General features: G+C 34.7%; 3 protein-coding genes across 5 annotated transcripts; 1 reads left to right on the plus strand and 2 right to left on the minus strand.

The window, feature by feature from the left end:
* Positions 1-11186: 11186 nt before the first annotated feature.
* On the minus strand, positions 11187-12129 carry LOC110648120 (thaumatin-like protein 1). Its single transcript, XM_058141722.1, is given in 1 exon segment — positions 11187-12129. A coding segment is annotated over 1 exon segment (690 nt). The 5' UTR covers positions 12043-12129; the 3' UTR covers positions 11187-11352.
* A 9463-nt stretch (positions 12130-21592) lies between these two features.
* On the plus strand, positions 21593-24440 carry LOC131176650 (uncharacterized). Its single transcript, XM_058141723.1, has 2 exons — positions 21593-21696; positions 21815-24440. Exons 1-2 carry the CDS (start codon positions 21651-21653, stop codon positions 24256-24258), a joined length of 2490 nt encoding a protein of 829 aa, XP_057997706.1. The 5' UTR covers positions 21593-21650; the 3' UTR covers positions 24259-24440.
* Positions 24441-24951: 511 nt separating this feature from the next.
* LOC131176651 (elicitor-responsive protein 3-like) lies at positions 24952-26733 on the minus strand. Of its 3 annotated transcripts, XR_009146621.1 has the most exons (6): positions 26488-26718; positions 26098-26163; positions 25687-25813; positions 25455-25569; positions 25047-25204; positions 24952-25007 (listed from the first exon to the last, which is right to left on the minus strand). XR_009146621.1 is itself a non-coding variant. In XM_058141725.1 (5 exons), exons 1-5 carry the CDS (start codon positions 26658-26660, stop codon positions 25151-25153), a joined length of 417 nt encoding a protein of 138 aa, XP_057997708.1. In that variant the 5' UTR covers positions 26661-26733; the 3' UTR covers positions 25021-25150. The 3 variants fall into 3 exon arrangements, 2 of the variants coding, with proteins under 2 accessions (XP_057997708.1, XP_057997707.1); XM_058141725.1 differs by lacking the exon at positions 24952-25007 and having other exon boundaries at positions 25021-25204; positions 26606-26733; XM_058141724.1 differs by lacking the exon at positions 24952-25007 and having other exon boundaries at positions 25021-25204; positions 26488-26717.
* Between the last annotated feature and the right edge of the window lie 238 nt (positions 26734-26971).

Genomic DNA, 26971 nt, shown 5'->3' on the forward strand with positions numbered 1-26971 from the left:
TCATTAAATTTCACATTTTTATTTGCTAAATGAATTAATTATTAGTAGATAACATATATATATATATAAGTTGCTTCCTTGTTTTTATAGAAAGCCTTAAATAATACCATAAGATGTATCTCTTTATTCATCAATTTTGAATCCATATTCAAATCGTTGGACTTTAGAGCACCTGCTTTGAAAGCTAAAGAAGGAACAAAAATGATTTTGCCTTCTTGTAAAAATAATTTGGATAACAAACAATTTGAATACAGACGTGTCAGATATTGAGTTTATTAATTATAAAATTTATTAATAATATAAGTAATATATCCATGTAATAACATATGTGTAACTTAATATGGATACAAATGCATATCCGAGTAAAAGTATCATAAAGATTGATGATTCAATGTATCAATCTCAGCTCCACCGATCGAGTCAAAAGAGCATTCCCGGTCATCATTTTAACATTAAAGGGGAAGCATTTATGGTTGCTTTATAAGATGAAGAACCTAAAAATGTAAATAAAGCTCTTACATGCCTGATTAAAGAAAAGTAGATTAAAGTAATGAAAGAAGAGATGAAGACTGTGAAATCAAACCAAGTCTAGGGATAGGTACATTTAACAATGGGAGATAAGGCTATTGGGAACAAATGGATTTTCAAAATTAAGCGTGCTAATGAACTTTGAAAAGATTACCAAAAAAAATAGACAAAAAGAAAACTAGATGTGAAAAAAAAAAAAGAAAGGAAGACCATTCTAACGAGGAGAGAAGAAAAGTCAAGAGCGGGAACTATGGGGAATTGGGTTGCAATTTGCAAATGGACTAGATGGTACTGGTCCTGCACGTCTGTTTTGATTATAGAGCTGAATATTTAATTCAAATCAAATCAAATCGAATCTAATTAAATTAAATTAAATTAAATTATGAAAATCGAAATAATTAAATTATTATATTTTAGAAATCGAATTAAATCATTCTATTTTGATTCGGTTTGATTTAGTTTGAACCAATTGATTTTTAAGTTTGAATGGATTTTTTACTTTAGACTTAATTTTTAAATTATTTAATCTGATTCTGACTTTAATTTGAACCTAATAATTATTAATCAATGAAATTAAATAATTTATACATATAAAATTATATATAATTCACAAATTTATTATAAAAATAAATTAATTTAAAAATTAATAAAATAATTTGATTCGATTTAATTCAATTATTTTTTTTCTTCAAAATCAAATCGAATTAAAATAATTAAAATTTTTAAAATGTAAAACTAAATTATTTTAAAAATTAAATTAAATTATTAAATTAAAATAATTTAATTTAATTTAATTTATTTAATTCACCATTTTCTATCCTTAGAGACTAAGTATAGCAAATTCACCATTTTGGAGTAACGAATTAGGTACACGCGTGGAATTTAAAGAAGGAGAAAAGGCCATGTGTTGTGTTTGCCGGTCTGCCCCATCCTTAGTTTCGTGGACGGATCTTGGATATTTCTCGCTTGATATTTTGGAGAATTTTTTAAATTAAATTTAATATATTTTAATCTTAATTTTTTTTAATAATTAAATAAATTTTTGAACAGTTTTTAAAATTATATTTATTATTATTTTATTTATTATGTTAAATTCATATTTTCTTCATGATATTTTTTAAATGAATATTATTTTACATGTATTATTATTATTATTATTATTAAAGTTATTTAAGATTAAATTATATTATATGTAAAAATAATTAAATTTTTTTAGTATATTATTATTATTGTCAAAGTTTTATTTAATTTAAATATAATTAAAATAGTTGAACCTATTTGAAGAGAGAAAAAGAACCTAGCGGATGAATTAGAAATGCTAAGGGAGTGATGATGTAATTGAAAGTAAAAAAAAAAGGAAAAAAATCAAAATTTCAAAACTGCAATAGGCCCCTCCCCCCTCTCGATGGTCTCTCTCTCCCTCACCTTTTCGTCCCTCTCCCTTTCTTTTTGCTTCGACGAGACCAGCTCTAGCCCTGGCGAGGTTCTAAGCTAATTGTCGTCCCTCCAGCAACCACCGGCGACGCCTTGGTTTGGTGAATGGTGAGCAGCAGTGGCGTAAAAAAAAAGGAATAGCAAGTTAGGGCCAAAACTTCAAATGGTTCCTCCGACCATTTCTGATGGCCAAATGGCCGACCATTTCTGATGGCCAAATGGCCTATCATCGATGGCACTAGGTTCCTGGGTGAGAGCGTTTTCTTTTCCAACAAAAATCACAGAAAATAGAGCTTTGAAATGGAGCTTTGTAGAGAGAGAGAGAGAGAGAGAGAGGAGTTTGGCAGTGGCTCTTCTTGACCAATTTCCTGATGATTTGACGTCGGATCAAAGATTCAAGATCATCGTTGATCTCAACACAACAAAACTTTCAAGATGAAACCAACTTTGCTTCGATCAGATACTGTTTAGAAAAGGTGATCATCAGACAATCTAAATTGTTTGGTGAGATTTTTAAATTTTTTTAATGTCTATATATTAAATATAATTATATGATAATTATTAACAATACATATGCGTTGTTAGGTGCGATCTGATTGGCAATAACTCACTAGCATTCGAAATCGAGTTTATGCCTTGTCATGGTGTTTGGTGGACTGTCCTTAAAAGTAGGGGTGGCAATTCGGGTTGATTGGTTGTGTTCGTGTCGTGTCAACACGCGACACGAATACGATTAAAGTCGACATGAACACGATACGATTAACAAATCGTATCAAAAATTTACACACGAACACGACTATTCTATTATACGAGTTACACGACATGACACGATACGGTTAATATTAAATTGTATTAGGTGTATTCAACACGACACGACCCATTTAACACGAAATAATCCATTTAACACGGTTGTCGCAAGGTATTTTGCGGTCGCCTGGACGAACACTCACCGAAATGGGAAAGAGTGAGGAGTCGCCACTTTAATTTTGAGGGAAATTAAAGAAAACCGTTTGTAAAAATAAATTAAAAGAAACCACTTTGAAAATAGAGATTCCAGGTTCGGGGTCCATATACGGGCAGGAAAGATGTTAGGCACACCGCCTCGTCCCTCAATGAGGGTAAACAGATTTAATCTTATGCTCTTTCATAAATGAAAAGGGTAATTAGGGGGTTGGGATAATGATGGTATTAATCCTTTGTGCGAAATGAAGGACTGTTTGATATTTCACTTATTTTGGGTTGCCCAGGAACACAAGTTCATGAGATGACCCTTTGGTGAATAAATGTTTGAGTGAATTTATCTTCTGTATTGGGGTTGCTTTGTTTTAATTTTAGATTTTGTTAAGAGAGCACGGGCAGGGAACTTCTCCCGATCTCTAGATGTATTTTATTAGGAATTGGGAGATTTCGGATAAGAACTGTCCTTCGATCTCCCTGTTCTAATTTAAGCGAGAATCAGGTAAGAACTCTCCCCCGATCTCTTTTGGTTTAAAATTTGGTGAAGCATCTCGGATAAGAACTCTCCTCCGATCTCCGCATTTTATTTGAATGAGGATCGGGTAAGAACTCTCGCCAGACCTCTTAAAGTATTCGGTTTAGGATTTTAAAGAGGGATCTTGGATAAGAACTCTCATCCGATCTCCACATATTTAATAAAGTTTTTGGTTGAGAATCGGATGAGAACTCTCCTCTGATCTCTTTAAGTATGTAATTTAGAGTTTAGCATGAGGAATCTCGGATAAGAACTCTCCTCCGATCTCCATATATTTATTAAAATTTTTGGTTGAGAATCGGATAAGAACTCTCCTCCGATCCCTTTAAGTATGTAATTTAGATTTTTATGAAGGATCTCGGATAAGAACTCTTCTCTGATCTCCTGTGTTTTTGTTTGAATGAGTATCGGGTAAGAACTCTCCCCTGACCTCTTAAAATATTTATTACGATCGTATATCGCAAGAACCTTAAATTAAGGGTTCTGGAGCCTGAAGACGCCAAGAATCCGAGCGAGGCTTCTCTTAACCCATTGACGCCTTATAACTAGGGAGGGGATACTGACTGAGTTTTTGCCGATCTCCTTTGTGATCACCTTACCAGTACTCTTAGGTAGGCAACGTCCGATCTCTTTCGTTTACTAGTCTGGGATCCGATATTATCTCAATCCCCACTATACCAGGTTATCTCCTGAACTCGTTTAATAGTTCGACTTCATAACTTTTTCCTCTGCTTAATCATTCAAAACTTTTATTATTTTTATTTGTTTCAAGAAACTCTCGGGTTAAGATACAGCTGCCAACATTTCATGAAACTACCTACACGTTCCCCGTAATCAGAAAACCTATATTTGAAGGTAATAAAGGCTAAGAACAAACAAATAACATGAACTGATGAATAAAAGATAAACTCAAGAGAATAACTATCTACATGGGGCTTTTTTAGCATAACATGAACTTGATGAAAATTACGAGTATGAAAACAAAGAAAATAAAAAGCGAGCACTTGATAAAACAACTGTCTAGACACTTACCTGTGGGGGATTGAGTCTATTGAACTAACTGTGGAGCCACAAATATTGTAGAGCTGCAAGCCAATAGTCTGGGGACTAATGCTTACTTTGAAATAACAAGTACCAAGTTAGAATGTAGTTGAGCTGAAATAACGGTAACCGGGTTGGAATGAGATTAAGCTTGGAGAATAAAACGTTGATATTAAGGTGATTAAGACGAAACTGAACTGAGAACTGGTGTCGCAGAGTAGTGAACAAACTGAAAATGAAGAGTTTCATGGTCTAACACTCTTTCAATGAAGATACTTAAGAAAACTGATTTCTGAAGTTTCTCTATTTTGAAAGCCTAAAATAGCAAAATAGCAAGACTGAATCAAGTTTCAGAGCCTTTCCACTATAATCACCACCCTTTTTTTTGTTCGTCCCTTAACAGTATTGCATGTAAGAATTTATAGGGAACGGGTTCTCCTAATGAAGGGTCAGGATCTCTTCTGGGAAGATAGAAGGTTTGGATTTAAAAAGACATGATCTGATGCCTGAGAATTGAAGAGAATCAAAATGGACTGCTGAGATCCTATTCAGAATATTTGTCCTTTCTCTTTTCCAATCCAACGGCTCAGGATCTTTCTGTCAAGATGGATCCGAAGGCCGGGAACAAAAGGTGCCAGTACTGTCGTCCACTTTTTGATCCAAGGGTTCCGGGTTTGTCCTTACGAGTAAGATCAACGGTGGAGATTGAGAAGCACAGGACTGTCATAACTGTCCTAGCGTCTGTCAGCATTGTGGGCGATTCTACAAATGAAGCGTGCAGTGAAGATTTGATCTTGCCTACAATGCTTTAACTACCTCGGCTTTGATTATGAAGAGGATTATTGGAAATTATCTCGTCCTCTCCTTGCTTTCTGATCTCCCATTCCTTCCGATCTCTCTATTATGACCCTTTTCTGATCTCTCATACCGAGCCCCTCTCCCAATCTCTCCCATTCTTGAATCAGTCAAAGCATTTAATCCTTCGGTTACCAATGCATCCGCTTCGATTTCTGCTAGTAATAAATGCTCAAACCCCCTATATATATGCCTCAGCGGGGAATTTCTCCCACATTCCATTTCTCCTCTTTCCATTTCTCTATTCTTCTGTTCTAGTTTCTCTAGTAACATTCTGGCCATGGTGACCACTTTTAATCTTTTTTTTACTATTCTCTTTGCTCCCTGACTGAAAATTTACGACCCCGGTGATCGGAAAATCATGAGAGAACCGGACTAATTTACCGATCAAGATCGAAAATATCGATTATACCGATCTCGAGTCGATCTACCGATATAATCGGTGAACCGATTTCGGGCGAGAAGACTGCTAATTTCCCTCTTAACATCGGTGACTGCCTTTTGAAGTTCATTTGGCTCCTCACCACATCGGGTGTCCTGACTGCAGCTCGGTTCTGGTCGATGACATCGACGATGATTCCTCTCATTATCATGAGATTCATAGTCACTCCATCTGAGCTGTACATCTGTCCGATGCCTATGGCTGGCTTTCTGATCAAACGCATCTTTTGATTCAGCCACAAGACTAGGCTTTAACATAGGTTCCTATTAGGTAGGATGTAATGCCGATCTCTAGAGATCGCCTAAATGATGTAATCTGACCTTTTAATGTTCTTAATGATGTAATTCGATCTCTTAAGATCGCCCAAATGATATAATCTGAACTTTTGGAAATGAAATGACATTTTATTTGTCAGTTATCATTTAATTATTGCCAAGATTAGTTTCCGATCTTTGATATGCCTATCCGATCTGGTTCCTTACTAAATCACCCTTAGCCGATCTGTAACTCTGAACATCCGCCTTAATCCGACGATCTTAGCTAGCCGATCTCCTTTTATATTATTTATAATGTTTCTGGAATCTTCCTGTGACGTGTCAGGAAAGCGGGTGGTTTCCACTAACCGATGCGTCGCTTGGGACACTGTGAGCATTGAATGCTCAGACGGGTATAAATAGGGAAAGGGTCATTCAGTTGCTTCCTTATGTCATTTTCAGCACTTTGCGAGCGATTCCAAAATTCTCTCGTTTCTTCAAGTTTTTCCGACACCGATCACATTCCGATAAGGGCTTTGATCCTTTTTCAGTTAAACTTTTTTTGGTTTCTTTTGAAAATGAGCAGCGCTGAGAGTCAGAGAGCTACGAGTCCATCTTCTGTCCACGTTTTGTGGACCTCGGAAGAGGGTGGCGTGATTGGATCGGGTGGTCAAGCCAGCAAAGCCCTCGTCCTGGTAACTAGTTCGGGTGCCAGACCGAGGCGAGGGGCATCTTTGAGAAGAGACAACTTGCCAATTGATGAGCTGCCTTCAGTCTTGAGGGACGCCGATCTCCAATCTATAAGCCAGGAGTACAATCTGCGGATCGACTCCTTTGAACTGATCAAATGCCATGGCATTCATCAGGCCGATCATTTATTTGAAGAGGGCGATCTCATCATGGTGTATGAAGAGCAACTGAAGGCCGGGCTCCGCTTTCCCTTGGATGAATTTTACAAAGCCGTCCTAAAATTCCACCATGTCTCGATAACCCAAGTGCATCCGAACTCCTGGCAGACTCTAATAGCCTTCCGGGGCCTCTGCCGAGCTAAGGGACTGGAACCTACAGCCAAAGTCTTTGTCGAGCTACATAGGCTCACCCGAAGGAAGGATGATGAGTTCTGGTTCTTCCAAGCTAAGCTCCATTGTTCTCTTTTTACCAATCTTCCTTCTTCATTGAAGAATTGGAAAAACCGGTTCTTCATTTTGAGGAGCAAGATTCGGAACGGCTTTGAGGGCATCCCACGGAGTTGGGAACACCTGGTCGCTCAGATCCCAAAAAAATCACCTTAAATAAGGACGAAGATGCCGTGATGAAGGAGTTAAAATCTCAGGCGGCCACTCAGAAATTCTCTTGCTTAGACGCAGTGATGGCCGAACTGCAGTATTGGATGATGCGGCTGATCACTGGCAAAGAATATGAGCTTCAGCTCTCTGACCTCGGCCCTGGTACTACCCATATCTCTGGTCTCTGAATCTTAGCGAACTCATCGACTTTCTTTTTCGTGCAGGTCTGGCGGGCAGTGATGCTTCCAAGGAGAGCCGCAAGCAGAAGAGGGAAGTCTTCAGAAAAGTGAGGGCGATGAAGGGGGCCCCCATTGCCGATGCTCAGACCCCTCATCGTGAATCGATAGAGGTGCCCAGCTCTCCTCCCCGACCTCAGGTGCAACCGATCCCTGAGGTAGAAGTCATCCCCCCGGCTCCCCAACAAATCAAGCTTCCACTTCCCCCTCCTCCTCCGAGCTCTTCCAACGTAGAAGGGGAGTCATCTGGTCCCGCTGTCAGGACCCTTTCCCAGGGCGCACAACTTCTGATCCAATTATTGGAAAGGAACCGCTCTACTAGGGGGAATCCCGGCTTGGCCAAAGTCATGGGAGCTTCTATTTGCTTCCAAGAAGACCGGAATCGGTTGGCAGAGGAGAGCATGGATGATATCTTGGCTCAGACAATGAGCTTAGGCTTAGAGGCCGTCGCAAACCAGCATATTCTCATAGAGAAAGCCCACGGCTTAAAGAAAGAGATCCTTAAGGCGGTCCAAGATGCCTCTGCTGCACAAGCTCAGCTCTCCTCTGCCAACGAATACATCGCCAGGATGGAGGATCAGATGAAGCATTATGAGGAGAGGATCATAGAAGTGGAACGGGAACTCGAAGACTCTCGAGCTAGTTGGTCTGCCGATCTCGCCACATGTCAAGACCTTTCGCGAAGGAGGAAGAGCTCTGATCCAAGGATGAGGAGCTTCGAGCTAAGGAAGAGGAGAGCACTACGAAGGAGGCCGGGGCTTATGTGAATGCTCATAACGACCTTATGGCCGAGTTAAAGAAACGTTATCTTGAAGAGGATTTCTCCTGAATGAACGAGCTTGCCTCAGAGGCCGAAGACGAGAGCGAGGAGGAGCCCGAGGGAGATAGAGAGGGTGAGCGAAATGTTGATGTAGAACAGGCTGGAGGTGATCCTCTAGCCGAATGACTTGTACTTTTATTTTGAAATGAAATGGAATCTCTTTTGCTCAACTTCTTGATGAGATCGAAAAATGTCCAAATTGTATGAGTACTTAATTGTTTTGCACGCACTGGATGGTAAACTTTAAAAGCAACCATTAACCAAAGTATGAGAGATCGGGAAAACATTACGGATAAGCTTGAGATCGGGGTGAGCCTCGACCAAACACCCACTAAATATTTAGAACATTGGAAAGACTTGATTTGAATTTTAGGATCGGGATTATCAATAGACCGGACATAAACCTTTAGCTTTATTTTAAGAAATAGACCGAAACACACAAGTGCGGGACCCGATTTTAGCATTAGCTAAATGATTTCCATGACATTTGTAAAGAGAGATCGGAGACGAGACCGAGTGGCATGGGGACCGAGTGTTGGTTAGATTCCCTTCGACGAGAGATCGGAAATGAGATTGGATGGCATGGAGACTTGACATTTGTTTGACCTCCTTCGACGAGAGATCAGAAATGAGATTGGATGGCATGGAGACCTGATATTGGTTTGATTTCTTTGACGAGAGGTCGGAAATGAATCCACTAGATGGGGGATCGATTTATTTTCTGATCGGGTCATCTGCAACAGAAGAATGTAGGGTGGAGATCGATTCCAGAGGTCATTGACTTCGGGGATCGGCCAAAATATGGTGTCAACAATGGTTTGACACGACTTAATCCATTTAACACGCTATATAAGTGGGTTCATGGGTCATAGTGGGTCAAATGGGTTAGTGGGTCATGGGTCAACACGTGACACAAATATTAAATCATGTAATAAATGTGTCAAGTCGGGTTAGCAGGTTAACTCGTGACACGACACGATTATAACCGTGTCATAAATGGGTCGACACAAATTCGACACGAATACGAATAAGCCTAACCCAAACCCTATATTTTCATATCGTGTTCGTGTCATGTTTGTGGGTCGTGTCCAAAATTGCCACCTCTACTTTCAAGATTGAAAAACGAATTACTTAGCATCGGTTGATCTATTACTAGTTGCTGTATGTCCACGCTGTTTTATTTTGTATGCAAAGTCTAAAATTTATATATTAATTTATTAAATATAAATTCTTATTATTGCACTTTCTTTAAAAAAAAATATTATATATAATTTCTTTTTTTTTTCATTATCAGAATAGAAATATAATAATTACTTTTGAGGAAAATTTATTTTGATTATACCAATCATGAATTTAAAATATAATTATATAAATATTATTTATTTTATATATAAATCTCATTATATATATTATGTATTAAATTTATGATAAATTAAGTATATAAAAAAAATTTCTAGCTGAAATGTTCGCATAATCTCAGGAAAAAAAAAATATTTGTGTAATGTAATTTGATAATTTAAATATTATTAATTTCAAATTCATTAAATATAAATTTGATAGTCCTAAGTGAAAAAATTTTAGTTAAATAAAGCTTATTTTATATATATTAATGCAGTATTATTTAAAAGAAAAAAATTATTGAATTATTTCATTAACTCCGCCCAAGTAGTTTGCGTTTAACCAGTCTCAACCCCGGATAAAAGAAGAGAGTTGACAATCAACGTAAAAATTTTGTCACACCTTATGATATTGAATTATTTCATTATATTGTGTTATAAAATAGAAACTCGAACATCAAATTTTATTTCATTAATATTAATTTTATTAAATATCACTTTTTTATTTGCTAAATGAATTAATTATTAGTAGATAACATATATATATATATATATATATATATATATATATATATATATATATATATATATATATATATATATAAAAGTTGCTTCCTCCTTTTTATAGAAAGCCTTATCTCTTTAATTATTGAATAGTTATAAGTGAGATTTTCTCTCTCATAATAACTCCCTCTCATTTTATTTTCTTTATTTTTTTACCAATAATTATTAAAGGTTTGATTTTAAATTAAAATCGAATTGCTGGTAATCCTAATTTTGGTCTTGGTCTCCTTTCTTATTAAGTCTAATGGTTAATTTTCTAAAAATTATTATTTTTAATAAAAAAATTAGTATATTTTGATTTGAAATCAAACCAAACTTAATCAATCCAATTTTAATTGAATTATGATTTTATTCAATTTAATTTTAATTAATTTAGAATTCGGATGGATCATCTTAGTTTCAAACCAAATGTAACTATCTCTACTCAAATCTATTATTTTTTTAAAGTAAATATTTATTTTTGAGAATCATGTGCTCCGCATTTCTTGTGATTTTATGTGTATCGCTGCTAACAAGTTTTTTTTTTAAATATTATTTTGATAATTAATAAATCAAACTCGAAAAAATATCATAAAGTAAAATCAGTGATTAAAAATTATCACTAAATAAAGTGTGCGTCGTATCATTTACTCAATTCAAATATTTCATCATCTAAACTTGCATCTTCAAATCAAATCAATTACATAGCTATTCATAAATTTAGCTTTAAAAGTTTATATAAAACTTTTCTAAAATAAAATTTAATATTATAAAAAGATATTATATCATTTAATTTCATTATTTTTCATTCAATGAAAACCTTTACTTTTCCTTCTGAAAAAAAGACAAGTATAAGATATATATGCATAAACACCAGCCAATAAAATAAAAATGAAAAAGAATTAAAGAGATGTAAAGTTAATTTGTAAATTAATTTATTATTATAATAGTCACTCGTGCTCAACATTTATTGATGCTCAAAAGTATACAAACATTTGCACAATGCTACATGTGCTCAAGAAGCTAGCCATATTGAGCTCCCATATTACTAAATTATGGTATAACTATAAAACACTTCCATTAATTAATACTCCAATTTGCTTCAAGGGCAGAATATAACCTTGTAGTTAGTGCCAGTAGGGCAAGTAAACAGACTTGTAGGGTCATCCTTCGGGTAACTATAAGCATCTGGGCACCTTTCCTTGAAATACCTGGAGAAATTTGTAGGGCTACATGTGCCAGAATTGCAACAATGCTCCTCAGTCTTGAAGACGGGGCATGGACCATTGCACCCTCCAGGGACCTTCAATTCATTAGGACATTGCCCAATAATATCAGCAGTGCATTTGATCACTCTGGTGCAGCTTCCTGAAGCTGAACTAAACTCCATAGGAACGTTAAACCCATCAATCACAGAGATATCGATAAAATCTTGGTGTTCAAACTGGTCTAGTGCGTATTCGGCTAAGGTGTTAGGGGCTGCACCGTAGCCTTGACAAACAAGAAGCCCATTGCAATCACCAGTCTCGCACTTGCCTTTCCCAGAAGCATCAAATTGACAGTTGGTACGAGCCCAAATGCGTGCTTCGGTAGTTCCAGGATTAGCACTAATGGTCCATGTCTCACCGGTTTTGAGTTCCTTGCCACCGCCGGGAGAGGCAGCTCCCCAGACTGTGTAAGGGCATTTGTTGGTTATGTCAAATGTGGCCGCATCGGCAAAGGTGAAGTAAAGGGTAGCAACAAGGAAGGAAAGGAGGGATTTAAGTAAGCTCATTTTGGACAGCAAGAGTTTGTAGTGTGGTGGTGATGAGGGGATGTGAAGAGAGATATATATAGTGGTGGGTGATGGCTTTTGGTTTAGTTTAATGATGAGATTGAGATGAGGTGATTGCGTGAAGCAGTTTGATTTGTAGGAAAATTTGATACATGATGATAATGATAATTTTGGTTTGGCTTGACTTGATCGATTGCAAGTCTACAAACGGAGTTGTACATCCCATGCAGCCATGATCCATCGAGAAACAAGGTTGAAGACTTGGGAGTGTTTTGTTCAAGAATCCGTCGGTTTTTCTGACCCTTTTGTTTGTGAATTCAAGACCCAGTACACATGATAATAAATAAAATTCATATGATTATATCTTTTTTTTTTTTTACATGTTAAAATTTTCATCAACTATTTATTGGTGTTGTAGATAGTAAGATTTGAATCATTTACTATATTTAATTTTTTTAATTTTTATTCAAAATTATTTTTTAGTAAATAATATTTTGATTTAGTGATACATATTTTATTTTTTTACTTATGGAAAATAGTTTTTTATTTTTCATATCTAAGATTTCAATTTTTTTTTCTATAGAAAATAAAAGAAAATTATTAAAAATATATTCAAAAATTAAAAAAAAATACTCGCATGCGAATAATAAAAGAATTTCTGATTTAATTTTTTTTAAATTATCTATACCTTTATAATTAAAAAAATAAATTATAATTATTGTAAAATATATTTATAAACTTATATTTTTTTAGAGTTAACTGCTCATTAAATTTAAATTAATATTTTAAGAAAACGTTCGGAGGCGTGGAAAATTCTACAAGATATCTCTATGACATATAACGCCAATACGCGGTGGCATTGAAACGAAAGCATATATATAACAAAGAAAAATTGTCCACATTGTTACTTTCTGATAGGGACGTGCAAACGGTCGATTCGGTTCTAAATTGAATTGAATTTATAAAATTAAAAATTAAAAATAAAAAATTTTAAACATCGAACTAAATTGATTAATAAAAAAATTAAACCGAATCAAATTGATAAATATCAGTTCGGTTCAATTTTAAATCGATCAAACATAAATTTATAAATTAAGCATTTGATTTTTAACTAGGTTGGGTTCGATTTTAAACCAATCAAACCTAAATCTTAGGGTTCGGTTCGATTTTCTTTGGTTTCATTGATATATATATATTAATAATTTCGGTTGAGTTTGATTTTTTTTTTTATGAAAATAATCGAACCGAATCGATTGACCAAAATTATCAAGTTTATAAATCAAACAGAACCGATTGAACTGAATTGACTCGATTCGATTTAATTTTTTAGTTTAAAACTAAAATTGCTCTCCCTGCTTTCAGATGGTGACATTATTATGATAATAATAATCTAAATGAATGGACTATAATACATAAACAAAAATATCAAAACGAATCATTCTTAGCATCAATATATACCCCATTAACTAACCTTCATTATCGAAAAATTATTAAATATATTTAAAATAATATTTATTTTATTCATTAAATATGATATTTACTTTTTATAATTTGTATAATAATTTACATATAAAAACCATTAAATTTTTATATATCAAATCCGATTAAATATTTTATTTTAAATTTTAATTATATAAAAAATAGTATTTTTTTTTTAATTTCTAATAATCGAAAATTTGTATTAAATTAAGGAAATTGAATTTTATACAATATCTGATTCATGATAATATTGAAATTTCGACATGGGGATAATGGACCTCATTGTCTACTGTTGACTAATGATTTTTTTTTTTATATATAATTTTAGGTATGGTATTGTGAACTTTAATCTTATTAACGGTCCAAATTTTCTGCTGTTTAGCTTATTCATTTGATGAACCGAAAGAATTAAACGATCGTATTTTCTAAGTTGAATCCCAGTCAAGCTTTCAATAGTCAGCTTTTTCTTCCGCCAATCATGGTCTTGCCACATGAATATATGGGGTAACATGCGACTGGTATTTTGGATTTTTTATTATTTAAAATAAAATTTATATATTTATTAAATATAAATCTTTCTCATAAAAAAAGTCTTAAACGTATTGAATAAAAGGTAAAATTTTAAAATTTTAATAAATTTATTAAAATATAAAAACACTTATATGTGTATGATATAAATATATATTATTGGTTTGATATTACACTTAAATAATAAAAAAAATTTATGAAAAATATTTTTTTAAAAAAGAATAATTTTTGTAAAACATATTTTCTATCCTTAGTGACTAAGTATAGCAATTTCACCATTTTGGAGTAACGAATTAGGCATATGCGTGGAATTTAAGGAAAGAGATAAGGCCATGTGTTGTGTCTGCCCCATCATTTTCTTTCTAAGTTTCGTGGACGGATCTTGGCTAGTGACTACTTATTTCTTGCTCGATATTTTGGAAAGTTTTTATAATTAAATTAAAAATTTTTAAATAATTATGTAATTTTTTTAAACAGTTTTTAAATTATGTTAAAAATAATAATATTTAAACAGTGTATTTTGATATATCTCAATCTTGATCCCAAATAGAGTATTAATCATTTTCTTTTTTGACGAAAATGAAAAGGCAAGTGGCGTTCTAAAAGCCACCCTTAGAACATTAATGTAACTACCTAATTTTTTTTATAAAATATTTTTAATTAAATTATTATTTTATTATCATTTTATTCATTATATTAAATTAATATTTTGATAATGATATTTTTTTTAAAATGAATATTATTTTAAATGTATTATTATTATTATTATTATTTAATTGTTATTTGTATTATTAAATTCAATTAGAGTTGTTTAAGATTAAATTATATTATATGTAAAAATAATTAAATTTTTTTAGTGTATTATTGTTATTATTATTGTTATTACCAAAGTTTTATTTAATTTAAATATAATAAAAGTAGTTTGGACCAATTTAAAGAGAGAAAAATGACCTAAGTGAATAAATTACAAAAATTTAGGGAGTTATGATGTAATTAAAAGTTAAAAAAAAAAGGGGAAAAAAAATTAGTTTTTCAAAACAGCAACAGACCCTTTCTTCCCGATGGTCCTTCTCTCCCTCACGTCTTCCTTCCTCTCCCTTTCTTTTTGCTCTGGTGCCAGCGAGGTTCCAATTAAATAATATTTATTTAAAATATATTATTTGTTAAATAAATAAAAATTGATAAGAAAATTTTTTTGTTGTTACAATTAATCTATAATAACAAAATTAAGCATCTTAATTTTTTTTTATAAAATTGATTTGCTAAAAATTAAATAAAATTATTGTTAATTTAAAAATATAGTAAATGTTTTATAGTATGATTTACTATAATGGCTTAAAATTGAAAATTTTGTTTAATTTATCTCAAGTTTACTCTTTTTAAAACAATAATAAAAAGAAAATTTAATTAAAAAAATATAAAAAGTTATTCTAATCATCCTAATTTTAGATATATTTTATCACATTCACATTTATCTAATGGATCTCTCTCTCTATATATATAATTTAAAAAGTGAGAAACTACCTTATAATTTAATTATTTCAATTAAAACAGAGGTAGAACTAGAAATTTATCATTTGAGGGGGAAAGAATAAATAATTTTTATAAAAATATAGGGACTAAAATAAAAATATAAAATATTAAGATTTCAAAATTAAACTATATGAAATTTGCACAAAGATAAAAATATTGGACAAATAATAATTTTGTAAAAAAAACTAAAATTTTAATTTTAAAAATTGTCTAGGGTAAATAGTAATTTAAAAAAAATACATTAAATTTATGGATAATTTTTTAATTTTAGAAACTTATGGGAGATATGATATAAATATTATTATTGATAGATTATAAAGTGAGAAATTAATTTATTTGATTTTGATAATATATAAATTAAATTATATACTTCATAAAATATTAAGTATTAAAATGTAAATTATTTTATAAAATATTTATTTTTAAAAAATTATCACTATACTCATAAAAGTTTTTAAAAATTTAGAGGGCCCTTAGCCCTAACCTCCCTCCGTCCCTGACGCCGGTGATGAACAAGTCTTGACCAGGTGGACTGGGGAGGACATGGAAGATGGAATCACTTCACAATTTATCCAAAACGGGTGAAAGTATGATGCAACAGTACTTTACTGGGAAATATTCCAAGAAAAACTGTAGAGCTACGAAGAACGGAGAATTTGTTCTTGTAAAGTCTCATTAAATTAGAAAGATAAAAATTAAAATACATTTTATAAATATAAATTAATTATAATAATAATAAACTAGCGAAATGGATATATTTAAAAATAATAATAATATATCAAAGTTTCTCTAAAATTAAAATAACTAAGACTTTTTTTATCAAGATGTTACAAAATCCAAAATATATTTTTTGTAACACCCCAAAAATTTTAAATTTATTATTTTATAAGTAATATTGATATTTTAATTTTATTTAAATTTTAAGAAATTATTTGAGATTTTTCAGATTTTAAAAATCGAATTCTATTTTTCGAAAATATAAACTTTGATAATTTTTAAAAATTTATTTAAAGACCACGTGACAAAACTAAAAATATATTTGGAGTCTACAAATTTTTTTGAGTTTTCTAGAATTTTTTTGAAATTTTTAGACCTCGTTTTCGGTCCCAAGGCAAAGTAAAAATTTAAAATTTTGTATCCTAAATCGAACCGGCCGAATCAAACCGGACCGGATCGGACCGGTCGAATCAGACCGGCATTTTCTTTTTCTTCCTTCTTCTTCCTGCGCATCCCGACCCTCCTCTCTTCCTCTCCCGTTTTCTCTCCCCTCCTTCCTCCCCTTGCAGCGCCACCACCTCCCCTGCCACCCCAGCTCGCCGGTGCGCATCCCCAGCCGTCCCAGCCAACAGGCCGCCACCTGGAACGCCCGAAGCGATGCGACGTGTAAGCGCACCGTTTCGTCTTCCCGGTCGAAATCTGGCCGATCCGGCCACCAATCGGACCCTGTCTTGTGTCTAAACTCATCTACTCGTCGAGAGCTTTCCATAGACACCAAGAACACCGAAATCCATCAAGCAGTTTGTCCAATTTTTGACTGGGAAGTTTTAGCCCATTTTTACTTTTGGGCTAGATTTTTCACAAACCGTAAATCCCACGAGAAAACCGAGAGTACCAGAGCGCTCCACTCGTCGAGAGCTTCACGGGGATATAAATTTCAAAATTTTTCGACACCGTTTTTCGGTGGGTCCCACGGAACTTCGCAGTATTTTTTCTAGCATTTAATGAGCTTAGAAAATTCTGAAAAATTTATGTACTAACCCCCGTGTTATGGGCTTCGTGTAGGTATCTTCAATTCGCGGAAATTCGACAGTTGTCCGGGTCTGTGAATTTCCGGCCAGACAGACCGGCTACCGGAAAAAGTCTCCGAATTGAATCGAGGTTTTGGCTACCCCCCATTGTCAGACATCCCGAGAGCGTTCCCGAAGTCGGAATTTGCAAAGGTAAACCCGAACCTTGCTTTTTCGTAATTTTCTTGTGCTTAAATAGGATTAAAAATTCATAAAATATTCGTGGTAGCTCAGAAAATTATGATTCTTTTTGCAATAGCATAGTAATATTGTTAAGGACCGCGGGGCAAAGTTTTAGAATTTTTAGAGCTTATTTGGGCAGTTTTTGCAAAAATGATCAATTATAAGGACTAAATTGAAATTTTATATATTTTGATGGATGACTGATTTGATGGGCCCAGGAGGGGCTGTGTGATGTGATTGAGTTGTGGATATATGGATTGTGAATATAGAAGTGTGTTTTGAGCCCTTTTGCAGGTTTGGTAGGTCCTAGGTATAGGGGAGACTCTGCCGGATTTTCGGCACGACTTAGGACGTATTTGGTCTTTTCATGATTTATATTGAGTCAATTGTGTTAAATAATTGTAATGTAATTGTCAGGTGAGCCGGGACAGCCTTCTTCCTCCTCCCAGCCGCCACAGTGACCGTTGTCCAGTCTGCGAGTAAAATATTAATTTTAATTGTAATTTCACTATTATTAAATGTTCAAGCATGCCCATGCATCACTTATATGCATATATCTATGTAGATAAACTTTAGGCACGATTTATGTTGCATTCATAACTGTGAAAGTGCCATGTATGTTGTTGTGGTAATTTGGAGCAGTGTGCGTGCGTTGGCGTGTGTGTGATGTGATGTGGACTATTGATAGGACGGGTAGTCACGGCTTGAGATCTTCGCTGGGACTCGATCTTTCGGGGGTAGTCACGCCTTGAGTTCTTCTGGGACCCGATTTGGTTTATTAAGCGAAAGTCCGCTTGAGTTCTTCACGCACTGTGTTGGATTTAAGAGAGTCAGATAGGGGATCAGCTCCCATATATTATGATTGATATTACTGGGTGTGTGAGTGCTCCAAATTACCTTTTTGATGTTATGATGTGAAATTATTGCTAGTGTTGCATTTCACTCTACAGGGTGCATTAGTTTTAGATAGTTATAGAGATTATGGTTAAAATTGATATTTTACTCTCTGAGTCGAACGCTCACTCCTGTTCAACATTTTTCCAGGCCACAGGAGGATATTTTTGAAGTTAACCTGCTTTTCTCCCTCGCAGGTCATTATCTCATATTTGTGTAATTCTATAAACTTCTAGAATTTCCGCATGTGTTATAAATATTTAATTGATTTGGGTCTGTAATATAAATTGTTATGTGGACCTGTAAAATTATTATATGCATGTTGATGGACTGGATGAGGGAGCTGAGCTCCCATTTATCTTCATGTTGATATGAGTATGTGGAGGGTGAGCTGAGCTCCCCAATTGATGATACATTTTGTTTACAGGTCGGGTGAGTCAAAAACTCCCCGTTGAAAGGTCCACTTTATGGCCGGACTCTGTCCGGTTGATTTCTTGAAATTGGGCCCTTGTTTAAGAATAAAGTAATTAATAATATTAAATCTTAAGGATGCTTTTTCCCTCCTCATTTCGACTGCCAAAACCAAAACTTCCATGAACATTCTCATAACCTTGTCTATCACTTCCTACATGTCCATTCAAATCTCCACCAATGAAAACATTCTCTTCATTCGGTATGCTTTGCATTAAATTATCCATATCTTCCCAAAACCTTTGTTTACTCTCACTGTCTAGTCCTATTTGTGGGGCAGAAGCACTAACTATATTTATTGTTTCTCCTTCTAGTACTAGCTTTACTAGTATAATTCTATCTCCTTCTTTTTTCACAGCTATTACTGCGTCTTTTAATGTCCTGTCTATGATTATACCCACTCCGTTCTTGTTTATTTCCTTTCCGGTAAACCACAGTTTATACCCTGAATTACCTACTTCCTTACTTTTCTCTCCTATCCATTTAGTCTCCTGAATGCAAGCAATATTCACCCTTCTCCTTTCCAAGGTATCCACAAGCTCCATTAATTTTCCTGTAAGTGATCCAACATTCCAAGTACCAACCCTGATCCTCCTCCTATCTTGCTCCTTCCTAATTGATCTCCTTCTATGATATCTTCTATTGTTTTTTATGTCTATCTTGTGTTCTGTTCTACTATCTGTTCTACTATCTTTCCTATGGACTAACTTCTTTACTAACACCGGTCCATGATGTGGGAACCCTTGCTCACTTAACACCACACCCGGGCGCCGGCATGGCGCGTCGCTTTTTGTGAACGCCCTACACCCTTGCATATTTCTCACTACACCCGGGCTCCGATGTAGCGCGTCGTTAGTAGAGGACGTCCCAACATTTATATCATTTGAATCCATATCATAAAGGTGTGACGAAATTTTTACGCTGGTTGTCAACTACTGCAACCCTCCTCCTTTATCCGGGCTTGGGACCGGCTAAGCGCAAACTACTCAGGCGGAGTTTGTGAGAACACTTATATGTCTTATATTATTTAGTTTTCAAGTGATGAATATTTACAGGGATGGCAATCTTCCCTACCCCAGCAGGTGTTTGATGCTTCTTGTTAAGAGATAAGGCCAGTACCATTACCTGCCATGCTATACCCATTGCTTTATACATGCTTTTTTAGTTGAAAAATTTTGTGGGAAAGAACATATTTTTGACATCCCTAATGGAGAAAATAAATTAATGTTGATCAGTACCCTTTTGCCACAGTAGTAGACGGGCATTTTTGCCAAAGAAAAGGCACATCAATGAAAAAACCTTTGAACATTGAAAGTAACCTGGTATTCTCGAGTTTAAGTGATATATTACAGTTATTACTGTTGTTGACATCATCATTCTCTTTGGGAATTCACATATACTGTGCCATGAATTTGATAGTTGCATGTTTGCTCTATGGGATTTTTATGTGGAATTAAATGTATACATTGGAATGCTGTGTGCATGCTACTACCCTTCAAAATACTGTTTCAGTAAATCCTAAAATTTTGAAGCCTTTAGTTTTTGATCTCGTAGACCAAAAATATTGCTTATACAGCAATTGAAATAATTTATAGTCATGCCATGCAAATTGTGCAAATCCTATGTTATAGTAGAAGTGTTTTGCAACTTAATTGAAAGATTTTTTTTTTAAATTGAATCAGATGGTTATGCTCTTGCAACAGTACTAATTTATAATTGTCTCACTGGTAGTTTACGCTTAGATTTTATTTTTGAGGATCAATATTTGACCCATCACATATTTGCAACTTTTCTCTTATGAAGGTGGAAGCTTCTAAACCATTTGTTAAATCAATTTTACTTAAGATATTATTAGATGCAGTGAATTGCTGTTATATGGGACATATTGCAACTTAATGTCAGAGTTGGCAAACATGGATCAGAACTGTAGAACTTCTCTTTAGAACTTAGATCTTGTAGAGTAAATAACCATTCGTAAAGTTGAATAAACATTGAAGAATAACATTCCTGCATTATTATAATGGTCATGCTTGGACACGTAACGCAAGGATGAAAATGTTAACGCCTTAATCTTACAGTATCAAGCGCTAAAAGTCAAATAAGCATGAACTTTCCATAGTTGACAATTTGGACAAACATTGTACCTAAACATGTGACACTTTTATTCGTAGCATTGAGGCTGGTGTAGGAAGAGATCTATGATTGCTAGAGCAGTCCAAATCTCTACAAGACCTGATCAAAAACATCACCATGGTTAACCTTTCATGTAGCAATTTATATCAAACGATCAATATAATTTACAGGCCTTTATAAAAAGACTAAAGCTTCATGTGGCATGGCTTTTGAAAATGTTAATTAGAATGTGTATCAGCCCTGGATGTTTAGGGGATTTACCTGCATCTGGCAAACTTGAAAACATCTTGACTTGAAATATTAGAGAGCAAGCATTTTAGCAGGGTTCAATTTTATTGGTTTTTCTGTCTGTTCATTTTCTGAACAACGCAGCCCATGCCTCCGTGCTGTCAGTCTTGTTTGAGACATCAAAGGATGCCGTTATTTAAAAAAAAAAAAAAAAGGGATTATTATATCTAGCTCATTCCAGAAGCGGCTTGCACCTCCATTGACTGCTGGTTCTTTAAAGTTTGTCATGTCTTGAGTGGTAATAATCACCCACTGGCCCCCCTTTCACAGTTTGGTGTTTTTTCCTTCTGTTAGCCATCATCTGAAGCTAAAATGGAGAAACAAAAGCACACTGCTACTGGGCAACAGCTTTGTTCAGGTGCGAAGTTGATTATTTGTACTAATTATTTATACCAAATGATGATCTATGTCATGAGGAAATAAGCCAATCATACCTAAATTCAACTGCACTGATGTGGACAAACTTACTGATGCAGGTAAGGGGACTTCTGATGTGGGCAGCACTTCATCTTCAGAAGCTGAGTCCTTAAAGAAAAGCGGAGGCAAAACTGTATCCACTGTAACTACACTTACTGCGGTTGCCACAATTGATATACCTTCACAAGAGATTCCAAGAGATAATGTGGAGGGTAATGGAGCTGAATGCAAGGAAAACTATAATGGAAAATGGTCAGCACAAACAAAGGCTGAAGTTTCTGAGAGAAACCAAGACAAAACCATCAGCCCTGTTGGTGGACATGGACTTTTATTTCCTGAAGCTGATAAAAAGCAAGAGCAGAACTTGCCTGAGAGTGGGACAAGGAGGGATGAAAGCTGCAAAAGAAAAGCTCAGAATAGTTTGAGCAAGTTCAGTAACAAGAAAAGTCTTGACTTGCCTCGTCGGTTTTCGAAGCGACTAGCTGCGATTGAACCTGAGCTTTTAGGCAATGCAAGTTCCTTTGTTCAAGCAATTCCTAAAGCTGGTAATAAGCAAGAGCAGAACTCTCCTGAGAGTGGGATAAAAGGGGATAAAATTTACGAAGGAAAAACTCAGAATAGTTTGAGTGAATCCAATAATGATAAAGGGCTTAACTTGCCTCATCAGTCTTCAAAGTGTCTTGATGAGATTGAACACAAGCGAGTGGTCAACTTGGTGTCCATTGTGCAGGCTCGTCCAAATCCAAAAACTATTAGGTCTCCGAATGGTGCTATGGGTTTGACTTCAGATGTTTTGGCAGAAAAAACATCTGAGCAAATGGAGGATGAACCCATAACAGAGCTTCTGCATCATGCTGCTGCTAATACTAATAATCCTTTACTTCGAAAGCCATCAAACAAGAGCCAAAAGACTCATTCTGTACTGCCAAAGGCCAGAGTTTCTGACTTAAATCAATGTAAATTGGTTAGTGCTGACAAAGGACCTTTCTTAACTCCTGAAGCTGATGTTCAGAGTGGGATGAAAGGGAAGGGCCAAGAAAAAACACAGAATGGTTTGAGCAAACCAAGTGATAAGAAACTAAAGAAAGGGATGAACTTGGCTCGTCGGTCTTCAAAACGAATTGCAGGTCTTGAACCTGAGGTGGTAGCCAACACAGGGTCCAGTGCACGTGCTCTTCAAAATGCAAAAAGATCTTGTAAAACTGAAGCCATCCTAGCTGTGGGTTTGACTTCAGATGCTTTGGCAGAAAAAGCATCTCAGCAGCTTGGTGCTGAATCTAGAACTGAGTTTCCAAATCATGCTTTGACTGATGTCAAGAACCAAGTGTCTTTTCAGGACACAGCTGTTTCCAAGCACCAATCGCAAGTGCAGGAAACTGACAAAACTAATGATGAGAATTCAGAACCACAGCTTATCCCTCCATTTGGGGAGTTCTGGTCGGACCCTTGCCTTGAATTTGCATTCAAGACTCTTACAGGTGAAATACCGGTTGAGATTACTGCTGAAAATGAGCTGGTTTCAACTCCTGCTTCTGATATCATACATGAGAGGAACTCGCTTATGAAAACAATTGATAGAAGTAGCAATGGAAAAACGCTGATCAACTCAGGCAAATGCAAAAATAGTACAAAGCTTCATTTGCCTCGTCAATCTCCAGAACAATTTTCAGAGCTTGAAAGTGAACCAATGGGCAGCTCAATCTCCAATGTGCGTGCTTTTAAAATGACAGGTAGAACAGCTAAAAAATCTAGTAAAGATGAAGCTGTTCTGGATGTGGTTTCTCTGGACAAGTTTGCAGTGGGAGCTTCTCAGCAGCTCAAGGCTGGGCCAGAAGAGGCACAAGCACATTATTGTTCCCCAAACGTAACAACTACACCTCAAATTGAGCCATCAAATAAGAGGATAAAGCACCTTGATGACTGCACTGCAACTGAAGAGCATTCACAGAAGTTGGAAATTGAGAAGAATGGCAACATGCCAGAGTTACAGCTAAACTTTTCCTTTGGGGATTATTGGTCAGACCCATGCTTTGAATTTGCATTCAAGACTCTTACAGGTGCATTACCAATAGATGATAATTTGCCAGTTCAGAGTTACTTCCAGCAACAAGTAGACACTTCTCAAACCCAGAAGGGGGTTTACTTCCAGCAACAAGTTGACGCTTCTCAAACCCAGAGGGAGGATTACTTCCAGCAACAAGTTGACACTTCTCAAACCCTGAGGGAAAGTTACTTTCAGCAACCAGTTGACACTTCTCAGACCCTGAAGGATGGTAGTTTGGCACTTCCTGATTTTGGCTTACCCAGCTTTTTTCAAACTGATATATCAGTTCACTTTGATGCTCCGGAGAAGCAACTTGCATCCCAGACACAAGTACCCTTGAATAATCCTTCCTTCCTGCCGTCAGGAAGTTTGAGCTTACCAAGTTGCAGTAGCATTGGTTCTCAACAACCGCCACACTTGAAGGAGAATAAGGGACTGCGGGGGAGGGTGAACTCCTAGAGTCAAGGTAATTGTTACCAGTTTAGGTATTATAATTATCTGTGATAATGCGCAGCCTTTTTCAACAATAACCTTTGTGGTTGTATTTTAGCTTTTGTAATATGATATTGAATACAATTTGAACCGTTGTAAAATAGTCTTTCAACTTTGGTAGTTTGTTCAGAAGATGTAGGGGCGAGAAATGTGCGAAAGTTTTCCCAAATCCAATATGTTCATGTTGTACTTTCTTCCATTTTCACGGCAATGAATAGAAAACGAAGTTCTTTTTTTTTTTTTTTTTTTTTTTTTTTGCTTTTCTTAAAGTGAAGCATCAAGGATCCAGACGATTTATTTTCCCAATGTGTGTAATGAACAGAGGATTCATGATTTTGCAGGAAGCATTTGACCATAATTTTCTTAATCTATTAGTCTTGTAGTTTATATAGTTTTGTATTGTTTAGTATTTTTACACATTTGTACAGTCTTCATGGAAATGGAGGACTCCTATGCCTTTGTCTCGCTTAAGTTTTCCATATTGTTCAATATAGCCAGCAGCAAGGCTTGCACTGAAAACGATTTCGTTGACCATATTATTTTGAAGGGAAAAAATGACATAGGAATGAAAAATAAAATTATTTTATTATTTTAGAGTTTTTATAATTAAAATATGATTTAAATTTTTTAACACTTTCTAATTAAAATTGTTGAGACATATAAAAAAAAAAAAAAACAATTACTATTATTAATGCCAAACACAAATCCAAATCAATGAACACCAAAAGGTTCTTAAAACACATCGGTATTATTTGCAACATCAAAACAAGTTCTCACAACACATCGACGTTAAAAACAGAGTCTCTTTGCCATCTCCAAACCAAAAGCAGTCCTTGCCATTTCCACACCAAGATGCTAGTTAATAAGATAACTGAAAATTGTATCCATCCACTCCGATGTTGTCCATCTCTACCTGGAAACCACGGTTTTCACAATACTAGAATGAGGAATAAGAAACAACACTATTATCATTACGGCCTGGAAAAACTAGAAAAACTATATTTATCTATCGATTCAATGTTTGTCCACGAAGACATAAACTAAGAAGAAGTGACTTAACGTGATTTGCTAACTTGGAGTAAAGTAATCGACAACTGAATCATCTTCAATAATCCTACACTCTTCCCCTTTTCCTTATGCTTAGGTAGAAACACAGTAATTACCTCTGGGGTGAAGGTGAGGCCCACTCTAATCTCTCCCTTGTATTCTTGTTCTTTGACAACTTTGTATGCCGTAGATGGGAGGTTCCCTTCCAAAAACAATGGCTCAAGTGGAATGCTGAATGGATCACAGAACCCGTAATCAATATTTTATATTTTCAGTGTTGCATAGAAAATTCAACCGAATTTATGAAGATTCTAATTTGTTACATATAGATGGGGAACTTGCACTCACGTTGCTTCTCCAACAAAATCATCTGCAGCACCAACATCACTGTCCATGATTTTCAATGTGAGTTCTGTGTCACCATCTGATACCTCAAATAAGAAATTCTCATTCCATTCTGGTTCACTCCCTTTCCCTGTAGGATTTTATATTTGTCAATATTGCACAAAATTGTATAACTTTTCTTTTGCACAACAGAAATTTTAAGGAGAAGGGTATGATCTCCATCTTGGGTACAAACGCTCCACTTGACTGCAAGGCCAATTGCATACATATTGAAGGCATAGTTTTGCCAATAATCTCTTGTGCTTACCACACCAAAGCAAGTATTAACATATTACTTGATCTTTTCTAATCTAATCTGATAAGTAAAAATTAGAAATGCAGCTAAGAATTCAGAGCGATTAGAGACATAAATACCTGAAGCAACACTGCTTTTCTGCTCCTGGGTACGGCAAGTGAGGACGACATAAGGGTCCACGCCATCTGCTCACATAAGAATTTTAACCTCGTCAAAAATCAATCCAGAATTATTATTATTAGGGGGGGAAAAACACCTAAACAACATTCCACTGGTAGGCCAAAGCGATTGATTCAGCTACAAGGAAAATGGTCGATGTAAAGAAAATTACAGATCAAGAACAACACACAAAAAGGTAGAACAAATAAAAGAGAAAGAGGCTTATGAATATCTATTAACATCACTCATTATGGACATAATGATCTCATTATTGAAAACCCACATCTCAATTTTATAATCAACAAACAAATAAACAACGAAAAATTTTTTCGAGATATATTTGAACTTACTGAGAAAATCAGTGTTTTCAAGACCCTTAGCACCAACAAGTAGGACTTCAACACCTAGAGGCATTTTTGGACCAGAATTGAATCCAAAAAGCGAAAAAGAAAAGACTTAAAACTCAACAGGAATTTAGATTGAAATGAGTTCTTGGATCTCTGCCCTTTGGGTATCTGTGCATCTTATAGGGAGAGTGAATGATTAACGAGGAAGGCTAATAATGTTTTTAAAAATTAAGTTTAGAGTTAAATAAGTAATTATAATTTTTGATAAGATCGAATAAATTTATATTTAATAAAATATAATTTTTTTAATAATAAAATATTATTTTTTAAATTAAAAAAATTTAAAATATATAGATAAAAATTATTTAATGTTAAAATTATTATTTTTAATAAAAAATTATTATTTTATTAAGTATAAATTTGGTTAGACTTAATTAGGAAAGTATAAGGGCTTATGTGATGAAAAATTGATTTTAAGCTTAATGAG

The sequence above is a fragment of the Hevea brasiliensis genome, unplaced genomic scaffold (genome assembly GCF_030052815.1).
Source record: "Hevea brasiliensis isolate MT/VB/25A 57/8 unplaced genomic scaffold, ASM3005281v1 Scaf212, whole genome shotgun sequence".
NCBI classification, from domain to species: domain Eukaryota; kingdom Viridiplantae; phylum Streptophyta; class Magnoliopsida; order Malpighiales; family Euphorbiaceae; genus Hevea; species Hevea brasiliensis.

Excerpts from the sequence above, each read along its gene's own strand:
- LOC131176650 (XM_058141723.1), top strand. The coding sequence starts at position 21,651 with ATGGAGAAACAAAAGCACACTGCTACTGGGCAACAGCTTTGTTCAG. Across the intron at positions 21,697-21,814 it reads TGGGCAACAGCTTTGTTCAG|GTAAGGGGACTTCTGATGTG; the intron begins GTGCGAAGTTGA and ends TTACTGATGCAG.
- LOC131176651 (XM_058141724.1), bottom strand. The coding sequence starts at position 26,551 with ATGCCTCTAGGTGTTGAAGTCCTACTTGTTGGTGCTAAGGGTCTTGAA. Across the intron at positions 26,164-26,487 it reads TGAAAACACTGATTTTCTCA|ATGGCGTGGACCCTTATGTC; the intron begins GTAAGTTCAAAT and ends TTATGTGAGCAG. Across the intron at positions 25,205-25,454 it reads GCCTCACCTTCACCCCAGAG|GTAGAGATGGACAACATCGG; the intron begins GTAATTACTGTG and ends CGTGGTTTCCAG.